A 15,599-nucleotide genomic window follows, 5' to 3' on the forward strand; every position below is an offset into this window, starting at 1 on the left:
TCAATGATTTTCCTCACAATTGCACCAGCTTAGTAATGTCAATCTCTTATGTGAGCGCTGATTTAAATTAAATTCGATAGAAATGTGTATTTCTTTAATGGCTAACCTATCAGAGAAATCAGCTGAATGTGCAAACGGCCCTACAGTGCCATATGTTGTTAATTGAGCTCTCTTTCATCCTTAATATTGAATAAGTTATGATAAGTGAATTGAATTTTAGACGCATGCATCATGAGGGATTTTTTTTTTTTCTTCTCTCTTCATTTTAAAAAATTGTGATATCAGCTCATTAAATCAAGCACAGCGACTGTCAGCCCTATCCACTTCCTCCCCCATCCAGCTCCCTCATCACAGCCATAAATCGCCCCATTCTGCATTTTTTGGCAGCTTTGGAACAGTAATTATTGTTAAAGGTCCGCCGGGGCCAGATTTCTGCACCACGCCCACCCACAGCTCCACCAGGGACACACGGCCCAACAATCATTATTAGCTAAAGTCAAGCTGTTACGCCGCTCCCTAATTGGCATAGAATTTTCTAAATGATCCAAAAGCGGATTTGTAATAATAAAACAAGTGAGATTTCGGAGAAAAAAGGAGGATCTGGGGTTTCCAACCCGTTCTTACAGGGATCTCAAGAGCCTACCCAACAAAAGTGCAATTAGGAAGGGGGGGGCTTACACGCACATCCTCATTGACACACAACTCATTTTGCTCATGGTCTCTCAATTGCTCCCATCTATCCATACACACACATGCACAGGTCCTGTGGGGCAACTTGGCAGCCATGCTGACATGGTAATGGAAGGAGACTGAGCTAATCTCATCACCGCCTATCTCATTCTTTCTCCCCTGTCCATTTTTTACTCCCATACAATAACACCAGCAGTGGAACTCAAAACCCAAATGTAGCATGAAGATCATATGCTGAAATGCACTTCAGTAATTTCTAATTTAAAATGCTAATAAACGACTAATCTCAAGCTTTAGGAACTGAATGGTAGAAGATTTAAAGGCAAAACCTTGATGTTCAGTGCGTGTGTGCATGTTGGGGTTTGCCGTACGTGCGTGAAAGTGCATGCAGGGATTTATTGTTGCTCTTTGTGCATGTGTCTGTGTGTTTTTGATGAGTCCGTACTGAGAATGAGAGGGAATGCAATTAGATGTCGTGTGTGTTCAGTAGTATGGAGGCTCATAGTTTCTGTTCATTTACAAAACAATCATCATAATGGGTAGATACAGGGTTTCCACGGTGGTTCACTACCACAACCTTTTGTATATGAAGTTCTGAACAATAGCTACGCCTGGTAGATGCAGTGTACGGCACATTTCACCCAGGAAAATAGTACATGTACCCAAATATAAGAAATGTTCTGCCTCGTGCTGCGAGAAGATGCCGATTGCCACAGTGTTGTGATGATAAACAAGCATGAAGAAGAAAGTCATTCAGTACTTGTGAGTGAAACACTGATATCTGTTTTTTATATATATATATATTCTTCATCATTAGAATTCCACAATATACAGAACTCTACATGTACAGTACTTAACATGTGCATATATTTATAGCAATTCCACGATATTCTTTCATACTTACAAAAAACAATATTGATAGTGCATTCAAACTGCCTCAAATACAATAACTCCTCATTTTTGTGTACATTTAATAGTGATAATAATATGTAAGGGTATCAAAGAACTATGCAGAAATGGATAACAGAAAGATAATTATTGTATATATCTTTCAGTTGCTCTCCATGCAATTACATATTTTATTCCATCTCCTTACATATTGCATTTCTTGAGTCATTATTTCCTTTTCCTGTATACAGTTTACATTTGATTTGTAGTTGTTGAATTTCATACTCAAAAGAAAGAAAGAAAGTTAAAAAAACAACCTTAAATATCTGGTAATCAGTGATAGACTACAAAAATAAATTGTGCTACAACAACACAACTTTAATGTTGTGCTCCTGGTGACTGCTTCTTTCTGTTCTTAGTGAGTGTACTCTCCTTAAAAATGTTCACAGATTTACCTTTGATTAAATCTGACTTTTAAAAAAGAGTCAGAAACTAATGAGCCCTCAGCAGATGAAGGAAAGCGTGGCCGGTGTGTGTGTGTGTGTGTGAGAGTGCTTAAAGCGCCGCTCTGTGTCCCCTGGGCTGTGTTAACGCTCCCGCCCGTGTGTTGTTGTTGTTGTGTGTGTTAAACACATGCAGTCCCTATCCTTGCCACAGTGGTCATCGGATTACTCTGCACCGGCGGTTACCTGGTGTGGCGCAACTGGCGGCGCAAGAACACCAAAAGCATGAATTTCGACAACCCCGTCTACCGCAAGACCACGGAGGACGACGACGACGAGATCCACATCGGCCGACACAGCGACTCCATCGGCCACATCTACCCTGCAGTGAGTGGCAGCCACAGTCAGCCGTTCATAGCACTTCCTCTAGGGGGCGGCATCACAGACAGCAATTCTCACTGGTACTCGGGCGCGCCGATGCTCTCCAGCGGCAAATGAGAGGATCTGCGGGAGAAAGGAAGGAGTTTTTTTTTTTGGGATATGTGAGATTTGGGAGGATCTGCTGTTTGTTGTTACATGTAGGCCTGTTTTAAAAAAAATGTTCACGCATCACATTTACCGAGATCACTGAGACCTACAAGCATACAAGCACTCTTCACTACTGCACTGTTCACCTCATTCACCTTCATCGTCCATAGTCCTTCAGACATTGATCAACGCCCCGTCCTTGTCGCCAACCTGGCATCCCATTTATTTCAACATTGTGTTCCTTTTTTGCGGTTGTGGGAGCATTTGTCCTCTTTCTTGGAGACAAACTCGGCACATAGGCACATCTCACCTTTTGGTTACAGAAACAGCTGATACAGAGGTATGGTCTCTAGACGCCAGGAGAACGTGTGCCACATGGAAGGCAGCGTGCTTGTCTGTTGTTTTTGTTGCTGCTAAAATGATAACAAATGGCCATCCATGCATTAGTGAGCCAGTGGGAGCTCGTATAATAAACATAAGCCACTGCAGCGGCATCTGTTTATAGAAGAACAAAAGTTATAAGTGTAGAAACATGCTATAGGAACGCTAGAAAAGCATACAGGGAGGACTGACTTCGTTTTAGAAGAGCACTGTAACGCCACGACTAGAGCTGCAGCTAACAATTATTTTCATTATCGATTGTTTGGTCCATAAAATGTCAGAAGATGTTCTCGACTGTCTCGTTTTGTCCACGTACCAAAATGATTCACTTTTAATGATTTATGCATTAGATGGAGCAAAGAAATGAAGAATATATTCACATTTAAGAAGCTGAAACCTCAGAAACCTTGTTTTAATAATGAAGAAAAGCTTTAAACCGATGAATCCATTGTCAAAATAGATTGATAAATGGATTAATCGAGTAATTTCAGTAGTTTCAGCTCTAGCCATGACATTGCCATGATGTGAAGTTTATATTTACATCATCTCTAAAAAGCGCACATGGCTGCATACAGTGTCTTCTAGAAACCTGGCAGGACAGTGCCGGCTGCAGCTGCACTCCGATGTGTTTTAAATGTCGAGGCCACATGTTATTGGGACACTTGTGACATTTACCCCAGCGAGTTTGTTGTTTTTTGGTATGGCTGAGCGAGCAGGGAAGGGCAGCTAAATGAATTACAAGGGGGATGGGAGAGAAGAGAGCGCTTTGATCGGTTGGCATGGTAACACAGATTTCTTTGTGGCGCTCCGTGGAGAAAGGAGGCAAAGAATTCTGGGTATCACTGGCATGATCACAGAAGAGAGACACACACACACACACACTAAACAGGTACAAACAGGAGTTGTATTAAGATTCAAGGTTGAAGTAACAACTGCTCCTCACTGATAGTAAACAGAGGACTGTACTCTGGTCTCTGTTATTCTATTATTTGCTTCTTTACAAAGAATAGAACTTTTTCTTTTCCTTTCCTCTCCTTTTCTTTTGGTCACAATGTGGTAACTCAGACAGAGGAATCATAAGCGTCCGTGCTGCATTCCCAGCACAGAAACGGCCATTAAAGGAGGTGGTGACAAAGAGGTAAATTGGAAAGAGGGAAAAAAAGGAAGGTCAGGGTAAGTGAGGAGGAGGAGGAGAAATAAACTACATTCCTTGAGTCCTGCCGAGCTTTTAATCTGTCCCTTACTTCTCCTCTGTTTTCCCTACCAGTCGTCTTTCTTTCTTCCTTCCTTTCTTCCCTCTCCCTCCTTCAACAGCCTACTGTGGTAACAGTGTTTTTATCTGCTGTTTGCAGCGTGTGGCTCTCAGTCTGGAGGATGATGGTTATCCCTGAGGGGTGGGATGCAGGCCTGCCCTCCCCCAGTCCCCATCCAGGCCCCTCCTCTCACCGCAGCAGTGAGGCCAGTGCAACGCAGAGGAGAAAGAGAAGGAGCAGGGGTGACATGTACACATCATACTTCTTCCACTGGATTAATATCACTACCACGACTAGCAACTCTACTCACTTCCTTCAGTGCTAGTTGTTAGTGCTAGTAACCTCTGCTCCTCTCCTCTCCTCTCGTCTCTCTGCCTCTTGTTAGTAGTAGTGGTTTATGAAATGCTGCTTAATGATTTCATCCGAACTAACCTTATTTCACTGTCTCAGTGCACGTTGTAAATTTAGGGCTGTTTGGCCACTGTACAAGGGGGGAAAAGCCAGCTTGCGTTACCTTTCATTTCTCAGACTGGTTATTTATTTGTATGTTTTTGCTGTTGTAAATATGCACTCGGCGTCTGTGAGAGCTGATTTGTTCACGTCTGCAGGAACTCATGGTGATAGTGCAATGGAGTTATTTTCCCGCAGTTCCCTGCGTCGACAAGACACACATGTCGTCCTTTTTCACACTCACAGTCTTTCACATCTGCTCCGCAACATAACTTTGTTTGTGGAGGGTATAAATGTAGCCAAGGGCGGAGAGGGGACAAACAAATGATGGGTGTTGTCTCCATATGTGGAGGTGAATTTGGGGTGGAAAGAGTGAGGCAGGACGCAGTAATGGGAGGATTTGTGCCAGTGGAGGACAGTGCCTCGAGGCAACAAGCATCTGGGCAGAGAAGGCAAAGGATTGTGGGTAATCCTCTTCCACGATACAAGGTATCGACGAATACAGTTGATACAGAACTTGAATTTGATCATTTGTGCAGAGTTACTTGTTTTGTTTGTGTTTGCTACCGTCAGTTTCACATGGCGATGCACGTTTTTCCTTTTTGAGCCACAATATGAATTGTAATATAAATGAAGACGATTAAAAAAACAAATATTAATGAACAGGAGAAGGGAACATCTGCTGGTTCCTAAGATATATCCTCACACAGGAAAAGGTGAAAACACTGCATTGTATAAAGCTATTTACATTTTACCAATAGACTTTTCTCTTTAACATCGTCATCCTTTTCATTTTCCTATCACTTGACCTTAGTTTTAGACGATGAATGCGTTTTAAAATATCAGCCTGGGTTTCAGTGGATTCACACCACTGGCTTTGGTGATTCAGAGCCTGATAACTGCCACGTCTTTTTTTATTATTATTAACTTAGCTGTGTGTTTTCTGGATGAGTCAGTGTTGAAAGAAAAGCCCACATTTTAGAAGAAATCACTTCCCCGCTGTCACTGACTGCTGAACGCAGTCGTGTGAGTGCCGTGCTCTTTTTGGACGAACAGACGACAAATTTGCAGAGGCTGATTAAGCCCGGCCTTGATTTGATGTGAAAGCTGCGTGGAGATGAGACGTGTGAACCGGCATTAAGGACTGATCTCTCCACTGAATCACCACAGACAAGCTTCCAGCCCATTGAACCAGACGTAATAATGCGCCCGCTCGCTGAATATTGCAATAATTGCTCATAATGTGTTGTAGTAGTGAATTACCAGACGCTGCTATATCATGGCCATTTTACAATTGTTGTCTCAATTGGGGGCATTTTGATTATGTCAAGAACACTTATAATATTATTATCATTATTATTATTATTATTATTATTATTATGATTAATTACAAACCTCACTTGTCTTCCATTCTTAGTATAAGAAATCTGACTAATGTTAATGGAATACTTCACCGATTTGCATTTAGCTTTGCATTACTAGAATAGGGCTAGTATTTTTATGAAATACCCTAAGTCGAGAAATATCTTTATTCTTTTCTTTTGTTTCGTGCCCACCAGTGACACTTGGTCCAGGCCTTGGTCTGAGATTTGAAACTCCAACGCTAATTCCGCACTTATTAGACCCAGTCAGGGACGGGACCTCGCTCCCAGAATGTAAACAGTGTCCGCCATCTTTGCTAACAGTTATGCTAACACGACCAAGTGTCACTAGTGGGCACGTAACAAAGAAAAGAATGAAGATATTTCTCAACTTTTAGCGTAACTGTTAGCAAAGATGGCGGACACTGTTTACATTCTGGGAGTGAGGACCCGTCCTCCTACGAGTGGGTCTAATAAGTGTGGAATTAGCGTTGCAGTTTCAAGCCTCAGACCAAGTGTCACTGGTGGCCACGTAACAAAGAAAAGAATGAAGATATTTCTCGACAGAGGAAACTGAGGTTGGGAAGCACAATTTTACAAAAATACTAGCCCTATTCTATTAATACAAAGCTAAATGCAAATCGGTGAAGTATTCCTTTAAGATTTCACAACCTGCTTTTAATTACAAATGTAATGCAAACATTAAAAGTCTTTCAGCACTGACTCAGCCAAGTAAACAGACATTTGTGTTCATATCACACAAAGTAAAGATCGGTTAGATCGTGCTTCACAGCGCCCACTGAGAAGCACAAACACATGGCACATGGGCAGAAAGTGAGAGCCAGGATTCAGACCATTTATTTACCGTTTATTAGGCTGAATTTAACGTGCTGATGTCCCGCTGCAGCATTCTGGCTCTCGCCCCTCTGCAGAAAGACGGCGTTCACCTCAGTTTACGATGCACGGCTGTGGAGATGAAGTGTAGGTGGTGAGTGACATGCGGAGGTAAATAGTCTTCAAAGCCATCCACTGTCTCACTAAAGAGAGAGGAGGAGGGGAAGCCAGCTCGCCCTTCATCTTTACTTTGTTCTGATGAAGTCAAATAAAAGCTATTACACGGTGGACAGACTGTGACTTAGATTTAGACATGCCTGGAAACAGTTTAAGGGGCATGTCTCTATTTCAGGCATAAACTGTGGTCATTTTGAGTATCAGAATATCAGGATATTCTTCAAATAAACGCCAGCCTGAAGGTCATAAGATATTCTTGAAAGATTTCCCAAGAAAGATATATATATATATATATATATATATATATATATATATATATATATATATATATATATATATATATATATATATATGTGTGTGTGAATTTGAAATGAATGAAATGACAAACCTGCCGCTACATTGAACCCTGGACTGAGTCACTACTGTGACAGCGCACTTTCTTTCATGTTCATGTTCTCTCCAGGTCTAATAGAGCTCTGCACCGAGGCTTCGGAGGTAGTCGAGAATAAATTGACGCGGCAGTGTAGAAGTTATTATTGCTACAGTGTGGGAGACGTATTGGCTGATCCACTTTGTGGCCACCTTGAGAGCACTGAAGGGCGCGCGTGGAAAAATTCGCGAGAGATTCCTCCGTCGTTGGCGACGTAGCGAAGGTTGCAGTTGTGGTTGGTGCAGACGACCGTGTGCCACTGTCTGGGCTTCTGCTGTGTTGCTGTGCGTATTTACTTGAAGCGTGTCAGGCGCTTAATAATGCTCTAATATCATTGTTTTACAAAAGGTCAACCTTATAAAGGCCTCACTTATGTGTGTACGTGTATTTGTTACCTCTTTTCTGGCGTAAACACTGAACTTGTCGAGACCAAGGAGACACAAATCTGGTCTTAATGAGGCAGGAACTGGTTTTTAGGGCCAAGACTTGAATTGTGTGTGTGTGTGTGTGTGTGTCACCAGGTCAGTTGATGTGTTTTTTTGTTCATTATCTACTGATTCAGTCTTTGAGTATTATAATGTAGCACTTGCCAGTTTCCATGAATCCACATGAACCAGGAATTGTGTCTGTGTTGAAGTGAAGACATTTATTATTTACAACAACCTCCGTGGGCATTCACACATCACTCAGTTAAAAACAGGGTGTAAAGTTGTTCTTCTTGCAGAGACTGCATATTTAATTTCACTAACTGATAAAAGCTTGACAGTAAATAATTTAGGTTGAGGACAAAGTCATGGCGTACGTTTAAAACTTTATGTTCTAAATTTACTATCAGTGAAACTAAATGACCACATAATGTGATGTTTTATTGACTCTGAAACACTCATTTGTTCATGTATATATTTTAAATCAGAGAGGAAATGGTTGAGATATTTGAGTTTGATAAGAATTGTGAGCCCATTTGATTGATTTTGCCTCATGTTGTTTCTGCTCAAGATTAAATGGTGATTTCACTAGTTTTACAAGAGCTGCTACTAGTGTTACTACTAGTTAGTGATGTGATTTTTTGTCTAGGATGCACGAGGTGCACCTGTTGAAGGACATTTTTTCTTATTATTTTTCAATTTTTTTAACATTTAAGTCTTAACTTTAACGGTATAAAGTTATCTGGACTTTGAGCTACTCCCAACAAATCCTAGTGCACCCTGCAACTTGCTTCTCAATAAGTCAAACTAATCTGTCAACTAAACTGATCAAAGCGACCGCTAACATTCCTGATAACCTGGTATAACCTGGTGTAGTTGTTCCCTGATTTGTGCTTAACCGTCTTCCTTCTGTGCATTTGTCTCTGTCTGCTCAGACATTTCTTTCACCTCTTCCCACTCTCATGCATGATATAAAACATTTTCAACAAATTTCATCTTCGGCACCATCAACACATTTCTTTTGGCAAGGGCTATCAGTCTTTCTGTACACACACACACACACACACACACACACACACAAGGGGAAAAAAACCACTGGAGGAAATAAACTGGAAATTTGAAAACTAACAAGGAAAACCCCGGAGCTTAGAGAGGAAAAAAAAAAGTGAACCAGCAAACGGGCAAAAGAGCGTGCTCAGCCAGGAGAGGCTGCTCCCTCCTCCTCCTCCTCCTCCTCCTCGCCTCCGGCTACAGTTTGGACCGTCATTGACTCGACTCGGCTGGCATTAAACTCTTGTTGACCCAGTGACTTTCCTTCACCAACTGGTTTCTTCTATATTATCATGTGGGGGTTTTTTTGCGCTGTAAGTCTGTGATTTGTAGTTTTTTCTTTCTCCTAACCAAACTATTCCATATTTGATCTACACAATGTTGTCTTTTTTGAATAATTCTGTCGCCTACATTGGAGGGAGGGAGCTGTAAAATCCTGTTGGTGTGACTCTTTTGGTGGGTTTTACAGTACAGGGGTGACATTTTTGATAAATAACAGCGCTGGATCATTTCACTCCAGAGTGGATTCAGGTTCTTTTCTTTTGTTGCCGATAAGTCATGGTCTTGAAGGAAATCTCAAACATCCACACACACAGTCCATTCCCTAGTCATACAGTACAACAGGCATATATATATGTATATATATATATATATATATATATATATATATATATATATATATATATATATATATATATATACATATATATATATATATATACATATATATATATATATATATATATATATATATATTTATTACGCTGTTGGTTGCACAAAACTTTTCAAGAAGCCTTCTGCACTGTGTAAAGAGATAACGTTCTTCTGGGGGTTGAGAGGGTTGGGGGTCCTGTGGTACGGTGGAATGGTTTTGAATCTTGACTTGTAAATATACGTTTTCATACAGCGAACAGAACTTTTTTAATGTTTTAAATGTAAATGTAAAAAAAAAAAGATGTACATAAACCTTTGGGGGGGTAAAACAAACAAACAAACAAACGAAAAGGAGTGTAGACTATATATGGATTTATTTGTACACACGAGCACTGGATTTCTTTACTACTTGATTGTAACTAAAAATTAATAATCTGCCAAAGTGGATTTGTTTTAGTCCCCCCTCCTGTCTTTTCCTCTTTTACTTTAGTTAGCTTTTTAACAACAATAAAGTTTTGTTTTTTTACCGTATTTAATTCAGTTGAGTAGATTTTGTTGTTGTGCTTGTTTTTTTTTCATTTTAATTTATTGGTGCCTTGTTTTGTGCTCCTGTATTCTTTTCTCTCTCTCTGTTTTTCTGTGTTATGTGTTGTGGAGGGGTTGAGCAAAGGGGTGGCTGAGGGGTCGTGGGGGTGGGGTGGCATTTAAAAACTTAGCATTTTCTGTACTTACATGGATTATGTGTACTGTATGCCAAAATGGTCTCACTCACGTTTCTATGAAATCAAGCTGTTGATAAATATCTATATATATTGATATATTAAATTTATAAAAACTGTCCCCGCCTCTGTGAGTCTATTGTAATCCTCATCCATCCCTGACCTTATACACCGCGTTCTCCGATTTCTCCTAAATAGTCGATACTCTTCAAGTCATCAACTGTTAACCGAATGTTATTGAACAAACCTCCCAATGAAAGCAGTATTTTTTTCCAAAATACGCACAGAGTGAACTGCCTCCCACAACTCATAGATCTTTTTGCAGAGGTATTCCTTGCAGCATGAGATGGTGCATTGTCATTCATGAGGACGATTTTGTTACCGGTTCTTCGGTTGATGAAAATTATGCTGACAGTCATTTGCATCGACTATTTAGGAGAAATCAGAGAAAAATATAATTTACATAATAATTTATATATACAGTATATGTAAGTATCTATGTATATATCTATATCTATATCTATATATCTATATCTATATATATATGTATATATATGTATATATATATATATATATATATATATATATATATATATATATATATATATATATATATGATAAGAGCTGAGGATATACAGTACAGGGTTTGCATATTTGGTTGGAGTGCCTCTGTGTGAGCACACTTGTCTTACAAATAATAAAAAATCACTTATCTCTCAGCATGAATTTTGAAGCTAAAAACCTTTTGACTCAGCACAGTATACGATGTGCTGACGTTTTCTTTTTTCCTGGGAAACTTTGTGGCTTCTGTCCCAAACTAACTAACACACGTTTGACACATATTCAATAGTTGTTTTCCTTAGACTATATAGTACATAAAGATCACATTTGTTTCCCTTTTCCCTGCAAAGAACGGTGCTCCACACAACAGTCTCTCAAAGCTGAAGTGAGTGCATAAAATGTCCAACATTCCAACCAATGGGTTAGGGTTAGGGTTACCAAATATAAGAAAAGCACAGACACAGGGACGTGTGTGTCGTCCTTGGAGAGTTGTGAAGAGTGACAGTTCATTTGGGATTTGATGGATGAGCCGGGGGCAGAGTTTGCTCTGAATATGGAAGCTCTTTGGACTTGTCACTGTTCTGGAGTTGCTGCGGCTCGTCGTAGAAGTTTCTATGCTCTCCGGTGCTCTGTGCAGTCGTTTCCCCCGAACTCTACTGTCATGAAGGCGACTCAGCCATTTCGTTAAAGTTTCATAATAAGAGAAGCACTCATTTCTGAACAAGACGTTTGGGTGTTACATGTGAAGTGCTCTGTTCTGACTAACAAAAACTCCCAAGACACGTCCTTTAAAACTATCAACACGCCTTTAGTGTAGTGGTTCAGTCATGTTAAACAGTTTAAAAACAAATATGAGCCCAACATGTTTCAGCTGCAAGTCTTTATCGGGGTGTACAAACACCCTGATGACCTTTGAGCAGTTTACCACAGAGGTGTCAAACTGGTGGCCCGTGGGCCTCATGTGACCCCCCAATCAATTACATGCAGTCAACCACTTAATATCTTGTTGTAATGAAACATGGCCTGGGACCTCCACTTCATGTAATTGTCACATGATTAAATGTATTACATTCAACTTTAAATGATATATAAGCTTGTTTTGTCCACATTATTATTTACTTAGTTTTGGATTTAATTCTTTGTTTTTGATATTAATAGATTCATTTTGCTTCATAAGTATGTTTTTCTTGTGAAGTATACATCGATCCATATCAAAACAAGCACTTTTACTTTGGAATTCAGTGAAATATCATCATGTATCAATAGATATAAAGCAGAGGAAAGCTGCAGGCATTACTGTGACACATCTCTCTTAGGTTCAGCTCTAAAGACATGATTAAGTTTGACCAAGGTTTCCTAAAGAATACTCTCTCATTGCAAACCTACAGATTTAAAGAGAATCTGCAGTCTCACACTGACAGGAGCCAACAAACAACACTGTCTATAGTCTTTCTATAGATTCTGTCCCTAAGTTCAGAGTGATTGCCAAAAGAAGCTTTAAAGCAAATTCTCTCGCCCACATACTATGTCAGTGAGATTACGTCGGCTGTTTGACGGCAGGAAGGTAAAGCTAAATTTAAAAAAAGGATCTATAATGACCTTTTTTAATTACTTTTGGACCTAAAGTTGCAACGATCAGATCAAGTTTCTTACTTTCAGACATGCTGCACTGTGAAGAAACATTGTTATGGTGAAGTGGGGGTTGTCTGTTGACTCCAGTAATGAGCAGAATATTTACACCCTTGAAATGACTATGGTCACGCTGTAATCTATTCTTCTGTTAAACCTTTTTAAGTGACATTAACACTTCACACTTTCACAGCACTGTGGTGGCAGCCACCCACCATTGTTCTGTCTCTTTCCTTTTTCTATTTCCTCTCCTGCCCGTGGCAGACTCTTATTAGTTATACATTTGGAGAGAGAGAGTGGAGCATCCAGGTGGTTAAGTGCATGCTACCTCCCTCTCTTTACCTCCCACTTAAATAGCCATAAAATATTTGGGGGAGTTTCTCAAATGACAGGAAAAGTCTTAAATCTGTTTACAGAAGCAACTTGAGCTTAGTGATGCAATTGTGATGTGCTCACCTCTTCCTCCTCCTCCTCCTCCTCCCTCACAGAAATCCTAAAATGTGTCAGAGTATATTTAGCTCTAGGTTAAAGCACTAAATATTTTTTTTTTCTGTCTATCAATTTACATAAAAGTATTGTTAAAATTAGCCGTTACAGTGCCGGGGTCTAATATTAGTTACACTTGTACCTCTAAGTACAAAAAGTGTTCTTTTTAAACGCAAGCTATCAAAATTACTATACATTATCATATCCTGCTTTCATTGAGCTGATTTTTTTCATCTGACCTAATAATTGATACAAAATACTATTTTATTAGACATTTTAACCCTTTATGTCTTTAAATGTTTAAAGGTTTTTGTCATGATGCCACCATGTTTTTAGAATTCTTTTCAATATCATACATGCAAAAAAAAAATGTGCTGAATTATTACAGCCTGGGATAATTACAGTATCATTGATTAGCAGCTACACTTGTGACAGTGCCATCTAGTGGAAATACCATGTTTTTTCTCCATATGCTGAAAAAAATGACATGACCTAGTGGAGAGCAGTAAAAATGACCACTTCGAAGGCAAAAGCGCAGATTGATAAGAATGTATTATGCTCAAATGGAAGTGAGATCAAAAATTGCAGTGACACATTGTTTTGCACTGAACACAGCCAAAATGATCAAAAAACGAAGAACGAACCGTCCCTAATACCCTCGTCCATATTGCAACAGTATAATGTTCTTATAAAAACTTTTTGCAGTTGAGATGAAAATGCAGAAAACTAGAGTCAGAGTCAGAGTTTGTCACCACTACTGCCAGTTAAATTATTAACAAAGGATGACATGTCATTTCTGTGTGTGTAATGTGAATCCTCCAACACTGCAACTAATCTTTGACATAATGGAGCATTTCAGTGACACCTCACTGTTTTGCATTTTATTGTGTTTCCTGTTGGAAAAAAGTTTTTAACCGTCCCCCGGTTCACATTCACTCACTGATAGACGGATAGAACCTGTGTGTGTGTGTGTGTGTGTGTGTGTGTGTGTGTGTGTGTGTGTGTGTGTGTGTGTGTGTGACGTTTCAGAAGATTAACAAATGAAGTGTTTTTTCAACGCTGCAATAAAACTTAGCTGTAAAAAAGGGAAATTAACATTCAAATTCCCCTTCCAGGTCTTTTCCATTTGCATCAGCTCTTTCCCCCCCTGCTGTTTTTTTTCCCCATCTTTTCTGTCGACGTCTTTCACTCTCTCTTCAATCTCTCTTGGTCCATTTCATTTTACCTCAATCAGCAGTTTTGCTGCTCCTCTCTTTGTGAAATTTCCCCACTGAGTTCCTTCTTTGTTGCGGCGATAAGCTGTTTCGACGTCGTGAAAGGAGCCGTTAATATGCCACATCTGGCCTCATAAACTTAGCGCAATAAAGGCTCCGTCTCTCTTTATTTAAAATAAATAAATAAATGAAAATGCAGTCAACACATGTCCAACCCTTCTACCTCGTCTTCTCCCTCGTCTTCATTCTTCCTCTGCCTCACAGATAACAGTGAATACATATTTCAAATTAGCCATTAGGGGGAGCAGGGATACTGGAAACTGTGTGTCTGTGTGGGCTCATTGTCTGTGTAAACATGTTTGTATTTGTGTACATCTGCTTGATGTTCATGGAATTAGGTTCAGTGGCGTGTGCAGCAGCTTTTCATGTTTGTCTGTATGTGTGTGTGTCTGAGTGTGTGTGTGTGTTCTTGTATTTGTGACTTTGTGAGGGTTGGGGTTATCGCATAAATCGCACAAACCATACGGAGTGAGGACATTTCTGACTGGTCCTCACATCTTTAAATGGCTTTTTTAGGGGGGGTTAAGACTCAGTTTTAGGGTTAGGGTTAGAATTGGGTTTAGGTTAGGGTTAGAGGTCAGAGGTCAGAGGTTAAAATTCTTTTGCACAGACCTACTGATGTGGAGTGTGCTGGTGGTCCAGTCCAGGTCTGTCAGCAGGGAGACTAGGGTTTAGCCCCCAGGCTGAGTTCTGGGCAGGAACTTACTTAATTTTTGTAATGTTTTATTTTTTATTTTATTTCTTCCCTGATGACATGGGCATATTCCAAGATGACAATGCCAGGATTCATCAGGCTCAAATTGTGAAAGAGTGGTTCAGGCAGCATGAGACATCATTTTCACACATGGATTGGCCACCACAGAGTCCAGACCTTAACCCCATCGAGAATCTTTGGGATGCGCTGGAGAAGGCTTTGCTCAGTGGCCCGACTCTCACATCATCAATACAAGATCTTGGTGAAAAATGAATGCAACACTGGACGGAAATAAATCTTGTGACATTGCAGTAGTTTATGGAAACGATGCCACAGTGAATGAGTGACGTAATCAAAGCTAAAGGCGGTACTACGATGTGACCCTTTTTTTTAGGTGGCGACTTCTTTTTTTTGGCCAGGCGGTGTATATAGCATATATATTTGAGATATCCTTGTGGACATATAATATAACATCACAGTTTGCTCAGGGGGCGCTCGAGGGGAGTCTCGCCCAGGGTGTAAATCAAGTTAGAACCGCCACTGCTGGTAAATACAAGTGGTGTACTGGGGGTGTACGTATCTGGGTCTCTTTTAAAGGGCTTTTTTTGGAGGGGGGGGTTAGAATTATGGTTACGGTTAGGGTAAGGGGCTCGGGAATGCATTTTATCAAGA

General features: G+C 40.1%; 1 protein-coding gene across 4 annotated transcripts in view; it reads left to right on the forward strand.

Moving 5' to 3' along the window:
• Positions 1–6,124, forward strand: part of lrp8 (low density lipoprotein receptor-related protein 8, apolipoprotein e receptor) — a 158,365-nt gene extending 152,241 nt beyond the window's left edge. The window contains exons 18-19 of one of the 4 annotated variants that reach the window (XM_044044077.1): positions 2,218–2,408; positions 4,283–6,124. In XM_044044077.1, coding sequence (XP_043900012.1) covers positions 2,218–2,408; positions 4,283–4,321 — 230 coding nt within the window. In that variant the 3' untranslated portion in view covers positions 4,322–6,124. Of the gene's footprint in view, positions 1–2,217; positions 3,206–4,282 lie in introns of those variants that run through there. The other 3 variants (XM_044044078.1, XM_044044075.1, XM_044044076.1) reach the window with 3 other exon arrangements.
• Positions 6,125–15,599: the final 9,475 nt, after the last annotated feature.

The sequence above is a fragment of the Solea senegalensis genome, linkage group LG14 (genome assembly GCF_019176455.1).
Source record: "Solea senegalensis isolate Sse05_10M linkage group LG14, IFAPA_SoseM_1, whole genome shotgun sequence".
In the NCBI taxonomy this organism is placed as follows: Eukaryota; Metazoa; Chordata; class Actinopteri; order Pleuronectiformes; family Soleidae; genus Solea; species Solea senegalensis.